Source organism: Topomyia yanbarensis, chromosome 2 (assembly GCF_030247195.1).
Source record: "Topomyia yanbarensis strain Yona2022 chromosome 2, ASM3024719v1, whole genome shotgun sequence".
NCBI classification, from domain to species: Eukaryota; Metazoa; Arthropoda; class Insecta; order Diptera; family Culicidae; genus Topomyia; species Topomyia yanbarensis.
In genome coordinates this window covers 151,622,487-151,646,587 of record NC_080671.1, presented here as the reverse complement: position 1 = coordinate 151,646,587, position 24,101 = coordinate 151,622,487, and the positions used below count along the sequence as shown (strand labels likewise).

The 24,101-nt window shown below is 33.2% G+C and overlaps 1 protein-coding gene across 1 annotated transcript in view; it reads left to right on the top strand.

Annotated features, from left to right (window-relative positions):
• The first annotated feature begins 299 nt into the window (after nt 1-299).
• LOC131681771 (cytochrome P450 4C1-like) overlaps nt 300-24,101 on the top strand; it is a 56,621-nt gene continuing 32,819 nt past the window's right edge. The window contains exons 1-5 of the mRNA XM_058962804.1: nt 300-664; nt 20,478-20,675; nt 21,003-21,191; nt 21,434-21,503; nt 21,589-21,715. Of these exons, the coding sequence (XP_058818787.1) occupies nt 490-664; nt 20,478-20,675; nt 21,003-21,191; nt 21,434-21,503; nt 21,589-21,715 (759 nt within the window). The 5' untranslated portion in view covers nt 300-489. The remainder of the gene's footprint in view (nt 665-20,477; nt 20,676-21,002; nt 21,192-21,433; nt 21,504-21,588; nt 21,716-24,101) is intronic.

Sequence of the window (24,101 nt, the reverse complement as noted above, 5' to 3'; positions counted from 1 at the left end):
ATAATAAATACCATTTTAAACTGATATATGGAATGTAAATAAATATGAACATTATGTTGCATTTTTCATCGATTGAATTTGAAAAATTCTTACTGTGCAGGCTCACAATTTAAATGATATCAACGTCACCACCAGCCTCATAGGTACTCGTTTGATTCACATAAATCATATACAAGCGGTCCGTTCCTGACCATACTCAAACGTACCTCGTAAACAAATAATCTTGCCGGAGAACGTCACGCACACCGCAAAACCAGCGTGCAACAACAGCTCTACAACTCACAGTTGAACTTCGCACGCATCAGAGAGCTCGGAGAGATCTTGCTAAAAGCAGAAAACTCAAAACAACACAGTCATCCACAGTTATCGGTTTTAATCCACAGCTTGATAAGACAGTCAGTGTGCTTACGGAGATCGAACAAAGTGAATCGTATCATCAATCGTGGCGCTTAGCTGCGGCCATCAAGTGCAAAGTAGTGCAATTCAAACATGTTGGAGTTAATCACTATACTGTACGGCATTCTGGCATTTATCGTATTTGCCCCGTTCCTGCAATGGCTGGTCAAGCGGGTCCAGTTGGTACAGATCATTAACAAAATTCCTGGACCAAAGGCATATCCACTGATCGGAACGACATACCTGTTTTACGGCAAAAAACTACATGGTACGAGTATCCAAGTAATTATATAGGTGGTGGTAGTGTTGGTAATTTCGAAGCCGCTGCTTTTTAAGTTTGTTTTATAGGTCGTTTCAACGAATGTTGACTAAGGTAACTATAAAATCATCGAAACTATCCAAGCTTGAAAGATGCGCGACATAAAATAAAAGGGTTGGGATCAAATCAAATCATTCATGAGGGTAAACATTACATATCCTCAGAATTTATGCTATTAGGATCTCTACATTCAATGATTTATTCTGAAAGATATCTAATTTTATTCTTTTACAAAATTATTTGGGAAAAGAAAAATGGAGGTTTACAACAAAAACTTTAAAAAATGTACTACTTAACCGATAATTGGTTATGTTTAAGCTGACCAATACTGGCGAAAATAAATTTTGTACACCATACCGCAACGAAGCGTAATCGTTCACCACGCTCAGGCAAACCGTTCGCACAATGTAGAGTTGCTCAGTTTAGTTATGTTTATGTAATTCCACTATTTTTCGAGATGGAGATCTTTAATATTGTGCATACAAGAATAAATCTAGATTTGTCCCAATATGTCGCAGCAAAAATGAACTAATCAGACTGAAAAATGTTCATGTATTACTACAATGTTTATACTTGGTTCTCATGAAACTATACGTATTCCAAAAAATATACGCATTACCTATCTGCATTTCATTTGCATGTTTCACACCAGACTTCAGAAAACGCTGGTAACCTTCCAGCACTCGCACCATTGTACTTAGTATAACACCTTCAGGAAATCTGCGAGTATCAGCGGCTACTAATTTAGGGAGCTACTCAAGCGACTACCAAAAATAGCGGTTAAATGTCCCCCGCTGGCATTCTACTTTTCCTTCATCTGTTTGTCAGATGCGTTGCGTTACGTAAAAGTGCATGCCGTGCGGTACGTAAATAACACAGCAGTGTAACGTGATTACAGACTTTGAACCTGATTGCAAATAATGCTTATTCAAGATCTGTTCAAGAATAGCCAGAGATGGTACTGATGCGAATGCTTAATGTGAACAATACAGTGTGACTCATACGTAAGCTGACCAACTCCAATGAAAAAATCCGTACACTATTCGAGCCGTGCGCCTGAACGTGATGAATAATTACGTTTCGTTGCTAAATAGTGTTCGGATTTTTTTTATCAGAGTCAATCAGCTTACTCATACGTATACGTAAAAAAAAACAAGGTAATATATTTTGTTGGACATGTTTTCGGTTTCAATTTATTAAATTAGTTCGTTATTGTATGTGAGCTTTAAAAAAGTAATATCGTTCGATTGAATTGTATTGTTAGTTGTTTATTAGCAGCAAATTGCATTATGAGGATAGAGTTAAGAAAAACACAATAAAACCATAGACGAATTTCACGCCAAATCGTTTTCAGAGTTGGCAGCACCCTCTCTGATTTTAATGAAACTTTTTGTACATGAAGACTTTGTCACAAAAAGCCAATTTGCATACTTTGTTTTTTCCAAAAATGATGTAGACCGTCTTTTGAAAAGGATCAAACTTTTTTCACCAATTTTTATCAAGTTTTCGATGAAAATACTCTGAAAAAAATTCAGTTTGATCTAGAAAAAGTTTTTTTCAAATAATTTTTTTTTCCTTGAAAGTGCCCAACTTTAATTTTTGATGTTAGGTAGAGAACATAATTACCTATTTTGGAGCAAAATTTCATCCAAATTAAAGATGGTTTTTTTGTAAATCGACTTTAAATTTTCAAAATCGATTTTTTTAGTGTAGGAGTCGATGAATATTTTTTTCAAAAATTTGACTAATTTCTGAAAATCATTCCTGCAACATTTTTAATAGGATTTGTCATTTTTAGACTATAGCTATTTGAAAAAAATTGGTAACAAAAGTTTGACCCTTTTCAAAAGACACTCTAGATCATTTTTGGAAAAACAAAATATGCAAAGTAGCTTTTTGTGACAAAGTTCTCATGTACAGAAAATTTCATTAAAGTCTGAGAGAGTGCTCCCATCATTTGTTCGACTTGGCGCGAAATTCGTCTGTACCTCAAATATTTTGTTATCATTCCAATTGCCATTAGAATGTCTCATTGTAGAAACGAAGGACGAACTCACAATATGCAGAAATTAATTATCTCAGCAAAGTAATAAAATACCACTTTCAGCGAATGTAACGCTCCGTGGCGAATCCAGGGGGAGGGTATTGGGGATCCGGAAAAACCCCCCACCCTCCCGAAAATTTTCAACTTGTTGAGGAATATACAAATTAGTTTCTATTTTATATTATATTAAAACTCAAAATTACTTCAAACCCAGTTTGACCACCAAAACTACACTTTTGCCTATAACGTATTGCCCAATGATCATTTCAAAACCGAAATTTTAAAACCATCCCGAATTTTTTTCTGGATCCGCCCCTGGTAACTCTACATTGCACCCACTTTATTACAGTGGTTCAAAACGCCGTTTTCACGATCAAAATTCAATAACTCATGGGCAGTTGAATTTGGAGATTTGACTTTTTCGAAGAAGTTTCTCTATATAAATAGACGCATTTTTGATATAACGAGTTGAGTGATTAATTCACCTAAAAGTGAGTTAGAAAATTTATTTCCCCAAATAATTTAGCTAAAAGCTTGCTGTCTTTAGCAAAGTTCTACAAAATATTGTTTTGAAGCACTTTGTTGAAGATACTAAAGCACTGTATAGGGTAAGGAAGTTGCTTAACGTGTAAGTTGACCTAAAAATATTCGACAATTGGCAATAACTTTTTTGTTTCAAGAGCTACAGATTCATCGTGTTCGCCAAAAATGTGTATTTTATTGCTCTGAACAACTTTGTAGAAGATTATTTTAATATAAAAAATAATCGTAAGAAGTTATATTAGAAAAACTGTTTTTAAGGGGTCCATCGTAAGTAACCCTCCATATCTCGCTACCCCTGCTATATAAAGCTTTAGTATCTTGAACAAAGTTCTTCAAAACAACATTTTCTAAAACTTTGCTATAAACAGCAAGCTTCTAGCTAAATTATTTGGGGAAATAAATTTTCTATCTCACTTTTAGGCGAATTAATTACTTAACTCATTATATCAAAAGATGGGTCTATTTATATCAAGAAACTTCTTCGAAAAAGTCTAATCTCCAAATCCAACGGTTCAGGAGTTATTGAATTTTGATCGTGAAAACGGCGTTTTGAAACACTGTGCATTAGATGTGTCCTTTAGTTTAATACAGTGCCCAGTGGTCAAAATGTTCAAATTCATGCTTTTATTTATTTTGCGGCTAAACCATAAGGTTTTGTGTTTTGGTGACTTCAGACAAGTTTTTGAAGTTATTCAGATGGATTTTCAGAAGTTCTATAACTATTTCCTGGAAGGAGATAGACAGTTTGAGTCTTCAGCAAAGTTGTAGAGAATGTTATTTTAAGCAATTTTACTGAAGATACTAACTCTCTAACCAACATTTCGTTGTTATAAGACATTTTCGTAACACCCTTTAAAGTTCAGTTTTTTTTTAAATTACTTTTGTCGCATTCATTTCTCAATAGCAATGTTCTCTGCAATGTTGTAGATATTATAAGAACCAATAATTTTGTTGAACATTTTAAGACGTTTCGATATTTATAGAAATAGTTAGAGCTGATTCTTTGATTAAAAATGCCATATTTCTTAACCAGTTTTCCTAAAAAGCTGCAAAAATATGCAAATGAAATAGTGTGATCTTGAAAGTACTATCAAAATCTTGAAGGAATGGTTAGTATCTGTTAGTATCGAAGAATGTTGCGAACGAATGAATCTGCGAGTATTTGAGTTCTTACGGCGTTTTTATTCTCTTCTATAACTTGTTTCAAAACTATGTTTTTACAAAATTTCTAATAAAACCAACTAGGGAACTAATTCACAGGGCATTTAATGTGGCTGGGAACTACGCCTTGTCTTGTGTAAATGGAATGATAACTGTTGTGTCATAGATTAGTATTGAGAATTAAATTCACGCGAATGATTAAACATTAGTTACAACTTTGCAGCAGTTTTGCCTACACGAAGAACATATGTTGTATTGTCATAGTTATCGGTTTGATTTTAGTCCATTAAATCATGTTCATTATATTAACTGTTCTCATTGTATTGAATACTTTCATATACATGTAGTAAATGCACACTCATTTGCCATGTTCACCATATTCCATCACGAGCATAATAAAATTATAGCTTTTTTAATGCATAATAATATTATAGTCGCAAAAGACCGACTGTCCAGAGCAATAAACACATGATAACACTTCGGAGAGATACATAGATCATATCACTTATCAAAGTGAATCCATATTTCTGTTACCCTGTACCACATCCTACTTACAAAAACTCTTTTCCGTGGCATAGGTGGAGATGCAGAGGTATACACAGTCTTCATAACCTCGTCTGTTACACTAACATTCCTTTCCTTCCCCGGCGACGGTGAAAAAGTTGACCACGTGGCATTTCAAAGAGATCTCCAAACGGGCACGTTAACGGCGAGTAGCTACTCCCAGGTTTCACTCATAGATTCTCTGAGCAATTTCGCTTGTTCTTGCCAATTGCTCATGCTCATCGTAAGGATTGTTCGAGATTTTGGTTGGTTAGGAGAATATTTCATATTGGAGCAGTTTCAGTGTCGATTTGTCTTCAATTCAAGATATACAAAAGCGGTCCTAGGTAATGACCCAAAAAGTAAAGCCATCTAAGCAATTACACTTACAAGTTTACAGGAATATTTTGTATTGATCAAATCCATAGCTCATTGTTTATTTGAACTTGTAGAACATTGTTTTTTGGTCATTTGTACAGTGAAACTACTGCTTGTTGGTATAAAAGATTTTTAAAGTGATACTGATCTTCCAGTTGGCGCAATTTTAAAGTTTTTCTTTAATTTACTACTACCAAAAAAAAATAAAAATCACTGGTATATTATAGCTGAAAGTGTTCTATTTCGATTGTAGTACAATGTGCTCATTCAAAATGATAAAATACTCGAGCTTTATTTTTTTAGATATAATACGATAAATAGGACTGAAGAGTATCAGGGGCGGATCTAGAGAAAAACAAATCGGGAGGGGTCCGAAATTTCGATTTTAAAATAAACATTGTGCAATTCGTCATAAATACTAACATTATTTAATGATTATATGTTTTGTTGGTAAAATTTAGTTTAGAATGATTTTGAGTTTGAAACTAATATTAAATTTAAACTAATTTAAAATTTTCTAGCAAGTGAAAAAATTTTGGAGGGGGTCCGGACCCCCAGGACCCTCCTTCTGGATCCGCCACTGAAGAGTATATAATCTTGATTGGTTAACTTTATTTCTCTCATGAAAATTGCTGCATTTTTAGTGTCACTGTGATCATGTCATAAACATAGCCTGCGTGCAACGTTGCACGTTGATTGTTAAACCTTATTTTTGGCAGTTAACAGCACATTTGGCTTTGTTTTACAGGTTGAAAAGTGCGATCACACAGCAAAAACCCATGTAAACTGATATCGCCACGATGTTCAAATGATGCAGTACACATTAAAATGGAGGAAATATTACTTGCATTCTGCGGATCCAGATCATTGACGACTAATTGAAGTAGCTTTGTCCACATTGGCAACCTATGACGGTTCTCGGTGTCTCCGCGGATCTTGCCAAATTCCTAAATTAATGTCACAACCGTTTCTCAACTAGTGATCTAGAGGCAAAATTAATAGAAATTTTCCGACAAAAGTAAAATTTTTGGTGGTAAACTGGGATACAACCAATCTCAAACACATAGATATATAGACATAAAGCAAATAATCTTTCAACCAAATATATATATATATATATATATATATATATATATATATATATATATATATATATATATATATATATATATATATATATATATATATATATATATATATATATATATATATATATATATATATATATATATATATATATATATATATATATATATATATATATATATATATATATATATATATATATATATATATATATATATATATATATATATGGATCATTCCACGCGAAGTGATCAAAAAAGATGCAAACTTGAAATCGACCTTCACGGATTTGAACAAAATTTAGAAGAATCGTTCATCCAGGGCCAAAATATAAAAACCCAAATTTTTGTGACAATTGAACCACCCCTTGGGTCATGGGAGCACCCCCCGTTTTGGCAAATTACCAAAACCTTTGATTTTCTTTTGATCATATATCCGGTTCTATTTACTCTAGAATCAAACCACAAGATGGCTTTTAAAGAAAATGGTTCAAGGAGTCTATAAAAAATATTATTTTTTGCCAACAGTGTTGCCAACTATGCATTTTTTTCAGTTAAATATTAAAAGTAAATTTTTCTCTCAATACGTATATTTTAATTTTGAAAATTTTAATGCCATCGCGTTCCTCAGACATTTTTACATAAAAAAACACTTATCGTTCCAATACAATTTGAGCGCATCCTGAGATATACCGTTTTGAAGGAAAAAACTCCGATTTTCTCATAAAAAAATCCATCCAAAGTTCAAACATAATTTTTCGTGAAGTAGACGAGAAATGATGAAAAACTACGTATTTGGTTTGCTTCTAGCAGATCAGGGTCGATTTTTATGACAATTTGAAGATTTTCTCAATTTGGCCAATGTCCTCTTCAAAACGGTGTATCTCAGGATGCGCTCATATTATATTGGGATGATAAGTGTTTTTTTATGTAAAAATTTCTGAGGAACGCGATGGCATTAAAATTTTCAAAATTAAAATATACGTATTGAGAGAAAAATTTACTTTTAATATTTAACTGAAAAAATTGCATAGTTGGCAACACTGTTGGCAAAAAATAATATTTTTTATAGACTCCTTGAACAATTTTCTTCAAAAGCCATCTTGTGGTTTGATTCTAGAGTAAATAGAACCGGATATATGATCAAAAGAAAATCAAGGGTTTCGGCAATTTGCCAAAACAGGGGGGTGCTCCCATGACCCGAGGGGTGGTTCAATTGTCACAAAAATTTGGGTTTTTATATTTTGGCCCTAGATGAACAATTCCTCTAAATTTTGTTCAAATCCGTGGAGGTCGATTACACGTGCCTTGATCACTTCGCGTGGAATGACCCATATATATAAAAGTCATAGTTTGTATGTATATGATTTATAGACTCCAAAACGGCTTAACCGATTTCCGTAAAAAATTATACACAGTAGGTATGTGTTATGGGGCGTGTTTGTGTGATATTGGTTGAGGATTATCTGCTTGCCAGATGGCGCTTTGGAACAAATTGTGTTTTCTTCCTATTTCGTTGAATATCGCTGCAACGCGCGATGGGTATTAGCTAGTTTTATATTATTTATATATATAACAGTCAATGTTTGTATGTATATGATTTATGGACTCCTAAACGGCTTAATCAATTGCCGTAAAAATTTATACATAGTAGGCATTTGTTATGTAGCGTGTTTGTGTGCTATTAGTTGGAGATTATCTGCCCGCCAGATGGCGCTTTGGAACAAATTGTGTTTTCCTCCTCTTTCGTTGAAAATCGCAACAACGCTAGCTAGTATATTATAATATATTGCGGATACTGACACGATCTTCCTGATCACTAGAAAATACTTGTCCATTGTAAATTCAGTTTTAAGTAATTCCTTAAAGCTAACTCTACATGCTATACCAAATAAGCTGACTGAGAAACCTTTTGTACGAAACTTCACTTTATCGCATAGAAGCCGTATCTGCGTGGATGACAGAATGTCTATAGAATTAAATATGCACACACATACTGGACATTGTTACATCTTGACTATGTACTTGCTTCTCATTGTTATAATAAGACGAGATGATAGAAGGAAAGGCATATAACTGCAGCAGCTATCTTAAGCTGTTATCTTACTCAACTCCAAACAGTATTATTATCAGACAATCACATTTTACAATGCTGATAAAAATATCTTCATCAGAGTGCAAACAAGCCTTTTACTGCGGTAAAGTTGATCAATGCTTAATTTTTGATTGATTGTGGTCGAGGAAGTATTCCAAAATTTCACATTTCATTGACGGATATTTAAATAACTCCAGTAGTAAGTATGCAAGTCAGTGCATCAAACCGTGAACACCTATATTTCTAGGGCGACGAATAAGATAGCTCGTTAAAACAAACTGGCTGACCTACAAGCTGCAGTAGGCGAAGCAACACTCGACTCGACATCCTGTATCGATATATTCCACCGTTAGAGTACAACGTTTGCACACCTCATACGACTTAATTTAAAAAAAAAATCCTATGATGTTCGCGCTAAAAGCTTTGAATGTAGAAATTTCATATTAGGGGACAACAGAGCACAACATTGATTTTCCTAGCTATGCTTGCTTTTATCAAAAAAAACATGCGCCATCTCAAATTTTAGAGTATTACCTTGTTCTACGAAATTGGTCACCGATATATGCAGAACAATACTGTACGCACAGATTTTCGAATTTACATTCTTTTTTGAGACAAGTGTTACCTTTTCGTGAAAATGACCGCGAACAATGACCGCACATTTCGCAAAATAACCGATTGCCGTGAAATATATTTTATTGTATAGGAGATATGGTGTTTCCACTAAAAATTATTGTTCGTGTCATTTATTTTAAAAGAAGGGATTTAATGAATTAAAACGGCTTTTTGGGTTAGATTAACAAAAACATGCTCGTAATGACTCAAAATGACTGACTGAATTTGACTCAAAATGACTGAAACACAGAAACAGAACAAACAGAATACATAACAATTTTGCGGTGACAAATAAACCCTAAATAAATAATGAAGTTGTTTACTCATATGTCACTTCGTTAAAAGCTTAATAATTTCTTCTAACAAAGTTAGATAGACTTGCAGTGCAGTAAATTATCTCTCTTACTTTCACTTGCAGTGATAATCCGATGCACACAGTGGCACCTAGCGGTAAAAATGCTAGCTAGTGGGGTTTCTTCGTGTAAATTGCCGCTAAATCCCATGCAAACTTCAGGAACATCGGTCCTATATCGTCGCTGTTGTGCTACAGTGACACAATCTCATTTTCGTACACCGCTATGCAGAATACTTATATGTATTTAGTAAAAATTAAGTTATATATATATATATATATATATATATATATATATATATATATATATATATATATATATATATATATATATATATATATATATATATATATATATATATATATATATATATATATATATATATATATATATATATATATATATATATATATATATATATATATATATATATATATATATATATATATATATATATATATATATATATATATATATATATATATATATATATATATATATATATATATATATAGAAATAGTTTACTAGGCAGCATAGGAAAGATACAATAATTATCTTTGTACTACAAATGCTCATTTTTTTCAAAAATAATCATAATTCTAAAGATAGTCAAATATACACGCAATCTTATATTCGTACAGTACACATATTTTTTCAAAAATCTATTGAAATTTCTATAATAAATATTCAATGTGCTAGCTTTTGTTTGTAATTACAGTTTTCAATCGTATTGAAATGCTAACCACTAGTTTTTGTGTGTATTCAACTTAAATTTTATCCCATTCTTCTAAATAGTAGTTTCTAAGATCATTGTCATTATAATCCGGATAGTTTCACACTTTTTATCCAAATACTCCCATTTATTTTTCTAATCAGTTAATAAACGGGGTCCGCAGTGGAGAATCCATAACATTCAAACAATTATAAAATTACTCTAAACGTTTTTTGCACGCCTTATGCTTTAGGTTCTTCTCCTGATCGAATTTCCAATATCCACCATTTCTTAGTAAAAGTACCATTTAATGGAAGCCTTGCTTTAAAATTTATTTTAAGATCTTCATATTAAAATACACATTCTGATCCATCATTCCATCAATGAAGACCATATTTCTAGCATTTCTAGTGGACATATAATACCCCATACAAAAAAATCCACTGTCTCTGCGCTTGGTTGCTGTTATAAGCCTTTAACGTCCAGGTCAGAGTTCGATTTTCTCTACTTGAAACAACAGTCATTTGAGTCAAAGATGTTGAATTTGGACTCGCAGACAAAGTTTAAAATCTTTCCAATATTCCGATAAAATGTTTCAATGTTGTTTAGTAAATGAAAAATCAATTCTTTGTTCTTCTCATTGATGAACAGCTTCTTGCTCAGAACACAGGTATTGTAATTGGCCGTTCTCCATACATTACAAGCCGTACCAGAGCGGACTTATACTTTAATGCTATGATTCAATTTATTTACCATGTATATAACATTAATTACTCTATTTTCCCAAATTTTTCCTAATTAAAAATCGTTTATTAAAGACGTAAATTGTTTACAGTTCAAGTTTTTCGCAATATCTGCTCCACGTTTCGCCTACGACATTTTAAATAGTTGGACGCAGCCTTTGAACAATTTCAAAGATTTCTTGAAGTGATTTACCTTCATTTTGGTGAGTAATAATTAATTTTCGTCCCATAATGGCAGCTAGTTTACTTTTTTAACCATTACGTTAATTTTAGGGAATTTCTTAAACTAGTGTAGAGAAAACTGTGCCAATGAACACTTATCTGTGGTCATAAAATCTATTTTTCTAAGTAAAACAAAAAATAAAGAAATAGCAGGTCTTAAAATGGACAAATTAATTGACTTTTCAAAAGTGTACGAATATGAAATTGTGCCATTTTCACACCAAGTAATGATTTTTTATGTGTAGTCTACGGAAACTTGCACACTTTAGATTACAAATGATAAGAAAAGGACAGATGATGATTCTACTATCATATTAACAAAACAATAATTATATTAAATAGCGCAAACATTTATGAAACAATATTAAACATATACACTAGAGGTGTACGAATATGAGATTGTGTCACTGTTTCTTATGACAAACGCCATTTTGGGGTAAACTGAGTTAGATATACCTAAGCTGACCAACTCTGACGAAAAAATCCGTACACTATAAAAACCGTTTGCCTGAGCGTGATGAACGATTTCGCTTCGTTGCGGTATGGTGTACGGATTTTTTCGTCAGAGTTGGTCAGCTTAGATATACCACATTACCTGACTGAAAAATCTCTACAAAGTGGCGTTTTCAGAATTCTGACATTCTACTTGGTTACTGAGATATAGCGAGAAACGTGCTGAGAAATTTTTAATTTTTTGCTTCAAATGACTGTGTCTGGGGATTGGCTCAAGTCATCTTGATGTATAATATATTTTTATGTGTAAAACTATCTGAGAAACACAATGACATAAACGTTTTCAAAACAAAAATCAACGAATTGTGAGAAAAATGCAGTTTAAGTATTAAACTGGAAATGTACACTCTTAGCATCTGGCAAGATGTAAAGTTATAAGATTTGTTTTGCTGTGTAGTATATCTCGCAGTTCCACGTTCTGAGCTTCCAATCGCTAGTCCCTTTTCATCGCAGTGGTCGTCGCCATTGGTATCGGTTCGCATTCTTATCTTGTTTACTTTTCGCTGCAATTTGTTTTTTACGGCTGGCTCGCAGGGCCTCACACCAACCCCCTAACTTTCCGGAGGACCATAGTGCACAGTTGAGCTTAGAGTCCTTCACTAGCACTCGGACGATGATCAGCCGCCCCTAACATGGGGAACAGACGCTGTTTTGAGCCGCTCCTCCTACACGGAAACGAAAAACTACCTAAAATTGAGTTCCTTTGACTCAATCTCGTGGTATCGTGGGGGAACTTAAAAATAGGTAAACCGTGTTGAAGGTAGTTTCCATTTAACCACGGCAAAAATTACAACTCATTGATAGGTTGTTTATACTCAAATTTAAGTTGAATTTACCTAATTTTGAGTATACCCCAAACAACTCAAAAGTACCTTCCTCCACGGAAGCCCACGACTGAGTCGAATCTCTCGTTTTGTTTTTGACAACACTAATGAGTGCGAAAGCGACGCACAACTCAAAAGTAAGTTAAAAGAACTTATGCTGCAGGTTGTTTTATTTAACCGTGTAGAGATTAGACGCTCAGGCTTGCAGCAGCAAACTCCCCCCCCCCCCCTTCCCTGTCAACCTACGACGAAAGTTCCCACCGGGGTTGGTTACCCGTGCTGTATCCGTTTATCCAGAGGGCTAGTAAGGATAAGGCGTTATTGACCTTTCTATTCCCATTAAAAAGAAATGATGCCGAATTATTTCGTGAGGAAAACAAACTATTTTGCTCTGCAAAAACCGTTTGAGGTTAGGTATTTCGCGAGGAAAGCAAACCAAACTTCTTTGGTTTGACTTTGCATCTGTGGCTGTAAATGAGCTGTCAGAAATCTTAAGGCAGGCTTTGACAGCAGTAAACCGAGACACTACCCTTCAAATGAAGTTCATTTACGTTGCATAAATCAATACCTTATCTGGCATCATCTTGGGATGTCACTCCATTTGCAGTTTGACGTGACAGTAATTGACTAGATCAAAACTAGATGTTGGAAACGATCTTTCCTAGTTATCATCCAGGGTGAGATATGCGGGGAGAAATACGGACGAAATGGCAACCCTCAATTCCATTGTTAAAATCTAGTGGTGCTCCCAAACAGGGTTCTACGTTTATCCGAATGTACTGAGGGTCGGCGATTTGAAACATATCCGAAATGCCTTGATTCAAATAGTACTTTTTAAAACAATAAAAAATTCAATTTGAACTAATTAAATTATGTTTATAGTTTTAGTAATAGGGCGATCAAGGTGTTGAAGGGAGAAAGTTTAGAAAAGCGTGGAAGGATCATATATGCAAGCTTAGAGCTCACCGGCGACTTAACCTTTTGTCTGCTACCGTAGGAGTCAAGGTCTTTTGGCATTAGAAATACGAATCACCTGAGTCTACGGCATGTCCGGACAAGCGTAAAGCAACTTGTTACTTCATGCTGTCGGAACCGACAAAAAGTTAAGTCACGGTAAACTTCCACACTAAGCATTTGCGACGTTGAAACTCATTGAATGAGCCAGTTTTGTTTGTTCCCTCACCAATTGTCCGCCTGAGTGATTTTATTTTATCGATTATTGTGACTGTCTCAGCGTCTGTGAAACTTTGCAGGTGTGTTCGCTGTATGAATCTCCATGATATTCTCTGGCAATTGGAATATTTCGATACAAGAGTAATTTTTCAAAAGGGCGTAAACGTTTCTACGTGTATGAATTTCAATTTTTTTTTGTTCGATTACTGTATTTTATACAGCAAAACTATCTGAGAACAAGTTACAGGGAATGAATACTTCTGTCCGAAAAAATATACACTGAAAAAAATGTTGTGTCATTTTTCAAAAAAACAAAAATTTATGATAAAAATTTAAATTGCGAAAAAAACAATTTTTTTAATTTTTTTATATTTTGTTACCAAAAACCTAAAGAGAAAAGAAACATTTTGATTGTGATTGCAAAATCGGTAAAAAAGTTTTTCTAACAATAACTTCGTACATGTTTTTAAATTTCATACTAATTGACATACAAAATTGTAATTTTATTACAGAATATAATTCTAAGCACCATTTAAAATCAAAATGCATTTAACAAAAATCTTCCAAAATGCGATAGTTTTCGAGATATTTGAAATTTTGCTACTTCAAAAACAATTAATTCGTGTAATTATGCTCTTTTTAAAAGTTATTCGCGTTACCCCATCAAAAAATGTCAAAAATTTAATGTTTATCGTTTTAAAGGCGTAAAAGCAACCTTTTTAGTGTATTTGGATCATGGAGAAGCTTTCAATAAAAAAGTTTTCCTAACAACAACTTTTGACATTTTTTTATAATTCTTACTATTTGCAGTCAAAAATACAATTTTCTTTTTGAATATGATTCTAAACGCCATTTTAAATCGAAATGCTCTTAACAAAAATTTCCTAAAATGTGGTAGTTCTCGAGATATTTTAACTTTTGTTTTAACAACACAATTATTTTGTTTTATTACGACCTTTTCATAAGTTAGTCGTGTTTCTCCATCAACAATAATAGGTTTTTCAAAAGGCCCGTAAACTTTCGTGCAACTTTCTCTTTGACATCAAGGCAATATTGTAAACCATTTGAAAGTTACATGAAAGCAACCAAAATATATTTCAACCATAGGGTCTGTTGATTAACACTCGGATTACCAAGGGGGTAAAAAGTTACGCGGACTACCAAGGGGGTCTAAAAAAATGGGAACGCTTACTTTGACCGGTCATATATCAGTCGTTACATAATCGATTTTAAATCTGTCTTCACCAATAGAAAGGTACGTCTTTTGTGAATATGTCGAATTAAAAAAATAGAAGAATAGAGTTGTCTACCGTAAGTTAGAGTAAAAAGAGTATAACAAAGTCAGTGAGAAAAAAAATGGGAACGCTTCTTTGACTTGCCATATCTTAGCTGTTTGCTCACCAATTTTAATTCTTTCTTCACCATTGGATAGGTAAATCTTTTATAAAAACAGTGAACAAATAATGATGGAAAACAAATTTGTATATCTGAAGTAATTGTGAAAACAGTAATTGAGAGTCAGTACAGACGAAATGAGTTTTTCTGTTCAAACAATCGTATCACGACCGTTTGTCAACCAATTTCAATTTTCCTTACACCAATGCAATCCTTAGAACTTCTAGACTTGTAATATATGCAATAGATAGTAGATTTTCAAAAAATTCTATACTTTTTCGAGTTTTTAGGAGATAGGATTTTTACAATGTACGTGACATACAGTTGATTGAAATGCTTCGCGACTTGTTAGTTTTACGGTTTGAAAATTACCTGTTTACTCAATAGTTCTACATATTATACATGGATATTATTATATCAAAATGTTTGCAAAAACGTGGAGAAACACAATATTGTATGTAAGTTACTAAATAATAGAGTGTGTTAGGACGATTCAGTAAATACGAAGAAGTTCAGAATTTTAAAATATTCGTCATATAACTTTAAATTTGAAGCGATGACCTATACATTTTAATACACCAATCGATTGTAATTGATGGCGGCTACAATTTCTGAAAAAACACATTTTTATATTTTCTCAAAAAATAGCCAAAAGTACGTAGAAGTACAGAAATTTCATTTAGTTGGCAAATAACGTCGAATTCAAAGTGATGGCCTCTATCTTTTTATATACCAATCGATTATAATTGATTTTGGTAACAATTTTTGGAAGAACGATTTTTATATTTTCTCAAAAATAGACAAAAGTACGTAGAACTACAGTAATTTCATTTAGTTGACAAATAACTTCAAGTATTCAAAGCTATCACCTATGCAATTTATACACCAATCGATTGTAATTGATTTTGGCTACAATTTCTGAAAGAACAAATTTTTATATTTTCTAAAAAATAGCCAAAAATACGTATAAGCACAGAAATTTTATTTAGTGGGTAAATGACGTCGAATTCTAAGGGATGATTTATACTTTTTTATACACCAATCGATTGTAATTGATGACGGCTACAATTTCTGAAAGAACACATTTTAATATTTTCTCAAAAAATAGACAAAATACGTAGAAGTACGGAAATTTGATTTAGTTAACAAATAAGGTCAGATTCAAAGTGATGGCCTACACTTTTATATATACCAATCGATTGTAATTGATTTCGGCTACAATTGTTGCAAGATAAACTTTTTATATTTTCTTAAAAAACGACAAAAATACGTAGAAGTACAGAAATTTCGTTTGATTGGCAAATAACTGCAAATAAAAATTTATACACCAATCTATTGTAATTGATGGCGGCTACAATTTCTGATAGAACAAATGTTTATATTTTCTCAAAAATTAGCCAAAAATACGTAGAAGTACGGAAATTTGTAGTTATGTGCCAATCAGACGAAATTTATGTACTTCTACGTATTTTTGTCGTTTTTTTGGGAAAATATGAAAAGTTTATTTTGCAATAATTGTAGCCGAAATCAATTACAATCGATCGGTATATATAAAAATGTAAGCCATCACTTTGAATTTGACCTTATTTGCCAACTACATCAAATTTCCGTACTTCTACGTATTTTGTCTATTTTTTAAGAAAATATAAAAATGTGAAAATATAAAAAATTGTAGCCGCCATCAATTACAATCGATTGGTGTATAAAAAAGTATAAATCATCCCTTAGAATTCGACGTTATTTACCCACTAAATGAAATTTCTGTACTTGTAAGTATTTTTGGCTATTTTCTGAGAAAATATAAAAATTTGTTCTTTCAGAAATTGTAGCCAAAATCAATTACAATCGATTGGTGTATAAATTGCATAGGTGATAGCTTTGAATACTTGAAGCTATTTGTCAACGAAATGAAATTACTGTAGTTCTACGTTCTTTTATCTATTTTTTGAGAAAATATAAAAATTGTTCTTCCAGAAATTGTAACCAAAATCAATTATAATCGATTGGTATATAAAAAGGTATGGGCCATCGCTTTGAATTCGACATTTTTTGCCAACTAAATGAAATTTCTGTACTTCTACGTACTTTTGGCTATTTTTTGAGAAAATATAAAAATGTGTTTTTTCAGAAATTGTAGCCGCCATCAATTACAATCGATTGGTGTATTAAAATGTATAGGTCATCGCTTCAAATTTAAAGTTATATGACGAATATTTTAAAATTCTGAACTTCTTCGTATTTACTGAATCGTCCTAACACACTCTATTATTTAGTAACTTACATACAATATTGTGTTTCTCCACGTTTGTGCAAACATTTTGATATAATAATATCCATGTATAATATGTAGAACTATTGAGTAAACAGGTAATTTTCAAACCGTAAAACTAACAAGTCGCAAAGAATTTCAATCAACCGTATGCCACGTACATTGTAAAAATCCTATCTCCTAAAAACTCGAAAAAGTATAGTAATTTTTGAAAATCTACTATCTATTGCATATATTACAAGTCTAGAAGCTCTAAGGATTGCATTGGTGTAAGGAAAATTGAAATTGTTTGACAAACGGTCGTGATACGATTGTTTGAACAGAAAAACTCATTTTATCTGTACTGACTCTCAATTACTGTTTTCACAATTACTTCAGATATACAAATTTGTTTTCCATCATTCTTTGTTCACTGTTTTTATAAAAGATTTACCTATCCAATGGTGAAGAAAGAATTAAAATTGGTGAGCAAACAGCTAAGATATGGCAAGTCAAAGAAGCGTTCCCATTTTTTTTCTCACTGACTTTGTTATACTCTTTTACTGTAACTTACGGTAGACAACTCTATTCTTCTATTTTTTTTAATTCGACGTGTTCACAAAAGATATACCTTTATATTGGTGAAGACGGATTTAAAATCGATTATGTAACGGCTGAGATATGACCGGTCAAAGTAAGCGTTCCCATTTTTTTTAGACCCCCTTGGTATTCCGAGTGTGAAACTATATAACTAAATCATATGTTGGTTGTTTTCATTCAACTTTAAAATGTTTCACAATATCGCCTTGATGTCAAAGAGAAAGTTGCAGGAAAGTTTACGGGCCTTTTGAAAAACCTATTATTGTTGATGGAGAAACGCGACTAACTTATGAAAAGGTCGTAATAAAACAAAATAATTGTGCTGTTAAAACAAAAGTTAAAATATCTCGAGAACTGCTACATTTTAGAAAATTTTTGTTAAAAGCATTTCGATTTAAAATGGCGTTTAGAATCATATTCAAAAAGAAAATTGTATTTTTGACTGCAAATAGTACGAATTATAAAAAAATGTCAAAAGTTGTTGTTAGGAAAACTTTTTTATTGAAAGCTTCTCCAGGATCCAAATACACTAAAAAAGTTGCTTTTACGTCTTTAAAACGATAAACATTAAATTTTTGACATTTTTGATGGGGTAACGCGAATAACTTTTAAAAAGAGCATAATTACACGAATTAATTGTTTTGGAAGGAGCAAAATTTCAAATATCTCGAAAACTATCGCATTTTGAAAGATTTTGTTAAATGCATTTTGATTTTAAATGGTGCTTAGAATTATATTCTGTAATAAAATTACAATTTTGTATGTCTATTAGTATGAAATTTAAAAACATGTACGCAGTTATTGTTAGAAAAACTTTTTTACCGATTTTTTCTCCATCATGCAATCACATTCAAAATGTTTCTTTTCTCTTTAGGTTTTTGGCAACAAAATATAAAAAATTTAAAAAAATGGGGTTTTTCGCCATTTAAATTTTTATCATAAATTTTTGTTTTTTTGAAAAATAACACAACATTTTTTTCAGTGTATATTTTTGACAGACAGAAGTATTCATTCCCTGTAACTCGTTCTCAGATAGTTTAATTATTATTTAGAAATTATTTAGTCTTGCATGACGGTGAAACGTGTAAAGTTTCATTGGAATCTAATATGGTCGGTCACGATTTTAAAGATTTTCGGACGGATCTTCGTGGAATTCCTCTATTTCAACAATTGCTTTATATATATATATATATATATATATATATATATATATATATATATATATATATATATATATATATATATATATATATATATATATATATATATATATATATATATATATATATATATATATATATATATATATATATATATATATATATATATATATATATATATATATATATATATATATATATATATATATATATATATATATATATATATATATCTTTTCATGTTGTGACGAAATTCAATTAACAAGCTGCTAGGTATTTTCAATATTAAGAACCATAGCACTCAAGGGAGCAAATTGCCTGACAGAGTGTTTTTATTTGTTAGACTATTGTGTTTGCCTCAGCCACCAGCAGCCTAGACCGAAGGTTGGCGACACCGTGCTCTATCAACACACGCTGCTATATGACGCGGTGCCTGGGGCAAGCACAATAGTCGAACAACTAAAACACTCCGGTAGGCAATTTGCTAGCAACGAAAAAATTAGCTCATTCAAGAGTTTCAACGAAGCAAATACTTAGTGTGGGACCTTTTTGTGACTTGATTTTTGTCGGTCGGTCGGAGTGTATGCTAAGTCGCATTACGCTTGACCGGGCATGCGAAAAATAAAATACCAAATCGAAAACAAAATTAGGTAGCTGTCGCTATGTTCACCTTGTTATGCAGGCCGTTCACGTTAGTATGAACAGTATTATTATCTTGGTTTTATTCAAACTATAAATTGACGTTCGGTTGAAATAACGCAAATGTCCGTTGTGGATTATATTTTCGTTTTTTTTTTTTTCGAGATGTTGGTCAGAATTTGCATTTTGATTTTACGTTTCTTGCATCACATTTCTTATACAAAGATACTTACGATTTTTGGTGACTGTGTTAGAATGCATACGTATATTTATTTTTGTTCGGTGTCTCAAAGCACGATAAGAAGATTCTGTATAGGCACTTGGAATTTTCTATAAAAGCTTCATAGCATTTTTCTTCGTATGTATTTTGGCACGTTGTCTATTGTCTATATGTGGATATAGTGATAGATTAAATGCTATTTTAGGCGTTTAACAATTAACAATGGGAATACTAGCTTATAGTCAATCTAGAGCTTTAAATTAGTTCTCATCGTTACATGAGCTAAAGAAATTCTGCAGTGAATTATGAATACACTAAAAGTTATAAAATGATCTCATTTTACTGCTACGTGGATTAAAAGCGTTTTTCACACGCACTCCAAACACCTGCGAAAGAGAATTTTAAGGATCCTATACTTACCTCTCTAAATTATCGTTAATTCTCACAGTTTCTTATTCACAATCCATCGTTTCTGTTCTCCCTACCACACTACAGAAATCTTCTACGTGATTGACGAACGTACCCGGCGCTTTCCGGATATCCATCGCATATGGACTGGAACGAATCCGGAGGTGAGAATTTCCAAAGCGGAATACGTAGAAGCGATAATCGGTGCCAGTAAACACATCGAAAAGTCAAACGGTTATAATTTCCTGATGGACTGGCTTGGCGAAGGATTACTAACATCGAAAGGTAATGTTAAATGATTTATATCGATTGAAAGCAGCGATTTGTTTTAATTAGTATATCGCTAAGGGGTGTTGTGCCCATTTTCACCTATCTAAAACCAGCCAAACTATTAAACTAAGATTTATTTTATTTCGAGCTCAAAACTATTCTACCGAATCGTTAGATTTGAGTTATTTTACAAGGATTTGACTTTCATCTCCTACTAAATTGTCCACGCATTTATTTTCTGATAGCAATTCCAGTCCTGTTAGTATAGCCCCATAGCTCGTCATTTGGCCGCTACCACGCAGCCCGTATTGGGTATTGATTGCTACACTGTTTTATCAACAGGTGAACGTTGGTTCCAGCACCGCAGACTCATAACACCCACCTTTCACTTCAATATCCTGGATGGATTCTGCGATGTGTTTGCGGAGCACGGAACAGTCCTGGTCAACTGCCTGGAGCCGTACGCGGACACAGGCAAACCGGTCAATGTCTTTCCATTCATCACGAAGGCCGCGTTGGACATCATCTGCGGTATGAATTAGTGCCTGTTAGTTCCGAAAGGGATTGCGTCAAAAAACTGTATGGTTATGGGATGTGTATCTGAGTGACTGTGATGAATGATGGGGAATTTTGCGGTTCGACAGGTGATGTATGAGACTAGGATGGAAACCATCTGAGGCACAGATGGAATTTATGGATAACGGAGTGGAATTCTATTTACCGGAGATCGCTAACATCAATCGAATGTTAACGAGATGTTTTTTTTCCCACAGAAACTGCCATGGGCGTAAAGGTTAACGCACAGACGGCCGGAGAGAACGAATATGCTAAGGCAATTTATGAGTAAGTGATGGAATGTCAATGGCACTTTTCGTCAGTTTTTATACTTATCAGGAGATATTAATTTTCAAATTTTCACTCTTTTCAGCATTAGTGAACTTTTCCTTCAAAGAATAATTCGTCCATGGCTTTATCCAAACTTTATGTTCAAACTATCGAAATACGGTCGAAAGCATAAAAAAGTTTTGGATATCATTCATGGATATACTAAAAAAGTAAGTCTTATGTTGAAGTCAAAAGGTAAAATTAAAATTAGTACGGGGTGAGTATTATTTGATATGACAAATTAATCAAGATAGGTTTTTGTCACCATTGGAAAAAATCTCTACCATACGTTGATACCTTTCACATGTTTGTATTCACTTCGAGTCAAATTACGTCACTAATTGCTTGGCATCTACAAGATTCATACTCTCCGTGAAAATGAATGGTTGACGATATTGTCAACAGTTGCGGATGTGAACAACGATTTCGCGTTCACCCGACAGTTAACAATTTGTCAGAATGCAATCTGGTACGTGGGAGTGAGCGATCGCCACAAACAGCGATGACATTTATACATATTCACCAATCCGCATCGATTCCGCCCATCGTAGCGTTTACGCTTGCTGACTCAGAGTTATAAATATTCAAATTCAATGAATGAAAATTGATCATATTCAGCCGCATTCATTTTAGATATTGAATACTTTACGGTGACGTCACAAAAGAACTAAGTGTTCATTTTTGACAGTTCGCTTGTACTGTTTACTAGAGTTACTATATTAAGAGTTAGGCGGACACAAAAGCCGGAAAACTGGCAGCTCTTATTTCAGAAAAAACACTGGCATTACATACAAATGTTCAAGCCTTAGCTTAATAATTTCATTGTCGCGTGAGTAGGAACTATACATGTACGAATAGAAAAACCAATTCGAAGATATGATGATATGATGATACTTATGCGAATATCCCTTGGTGTTACAGAAAAACTTTCTGTTCTTTTCGTTTCTCTGCACTCGATAACACAAGGAAAGAGTGAAATAATTATAACCATAATCACAACACCTTTTCCATATACATCCAAAAAGAACATATTATGTGACGTCATGCTCAATTGGCTCCAGCATTTGACATGTTCAGTTAGCTCCGCTCAGTGTCTCCGCCTAACTATGAATATAGTACTATACTGTTTACAGGGACTTAGTTTTCTTTACGATTTGCTTCGAGCGAATCTAGTCGTCCACAAATTTTTTCTAAGTCCATGTAAACAGTACAAGCGAACTGTCAAGAAAAGTGAGGTTAACTGTTTCAGTAAAGAACCTAATTCAGTGGCGCAGCTGAAAACATCAAATGAACAAACCATCCATTCATCCATGCAGATTTACATTCATCTCCGATTATTACACGAAGCGAACTTGCAGCAACGAATCAAAAGCATCAAAATAGGCCCTGGCACAATGTAAGCGATCATAATTGGTGTTTTATATGCTTTACCGGTATTTGAAAACATTTGCCTAAATAATTAGTGAAATGATCATTATTGTACGATATTCAACTGAATGAATAACATGGATTTTTGAATGAATATTTTTTCTATTCACCACGAGTCGCATCAGGTTCATTTTCAGTCGTCAAAAAAGAGCTTCGATTATTTTTCATTCTGCTTGCTGTGATCAAGGAAAGTGTCCACCGCGCACATATTTCACCGTGCAATATACATTAACATCAGGGAATATGAATGTAATAATTGAATGTAGTCGGTTGTCGGCACACTTTTGTTTTTTGTTTTTTACTCCAATTGCACAATATAGGGACATAGGCAAACCAATGGAAAGCTAGAGGTCTTAGCTTATAACTGCTAAAAGAATTTAATTTATTCTGTCAACATGGAAAATTTAACTATCAAGTAAAACGATAATTTTTTGCCATGTGCAAACATGTGGTCGGTTGTCGGTAGGGGAGACCGGGGCTGATTGGCCGAGTTTTGCTTTCGGAATTTATGTACTCATTCTGGTTAGACTTTTTGAAAACCGGTTTGTGCTGTCATGAAGATACAACCCTTGAGCACATATGTAATTTTTTTCATTCATGAAAAAATCAAGGAAAAAGTTATTAGCAAACAAATCCGGATAGAAAAATCGGCCAACCAACCCCAGGGCTGGGGTAGGTTGGCCGAGTTTGGTGAAATAAGTTAAACACATCAAATGTATTAGTGGAAAACTTTTAATTCAAAAGCATCGTTTTTTCGATGGTAAGGAAAATAAAATCCACACTTCACTTTTTAGGCTTTAGTGAACTTTTTACCAGCTTTCGCTGATTTTTTCCTCCGCCAGTGTACGGTTACGTTTGATTTCATTTTTCTGCTCCTCCAATACAGCTTTTATTGGGGAATCGGTTAAAATTTGAGTCGATCGGCATTTACGACCTTGCCACTTCTTCGAATCAGATCCTGAACTCGCCTTGAAAAAAAGTCTGACGTCTTCAGAGAGGCTTACATTTGCAGCAGATTCTATGCTAATGGACGAGTTTTGTTCGGGGTTCCGTCGATCTGCGACAAATTCTGTCAGAAACTCCTCAGGAGGAAAAATTTCAGGATTGAAGGGGTCTACGCCAAAGACT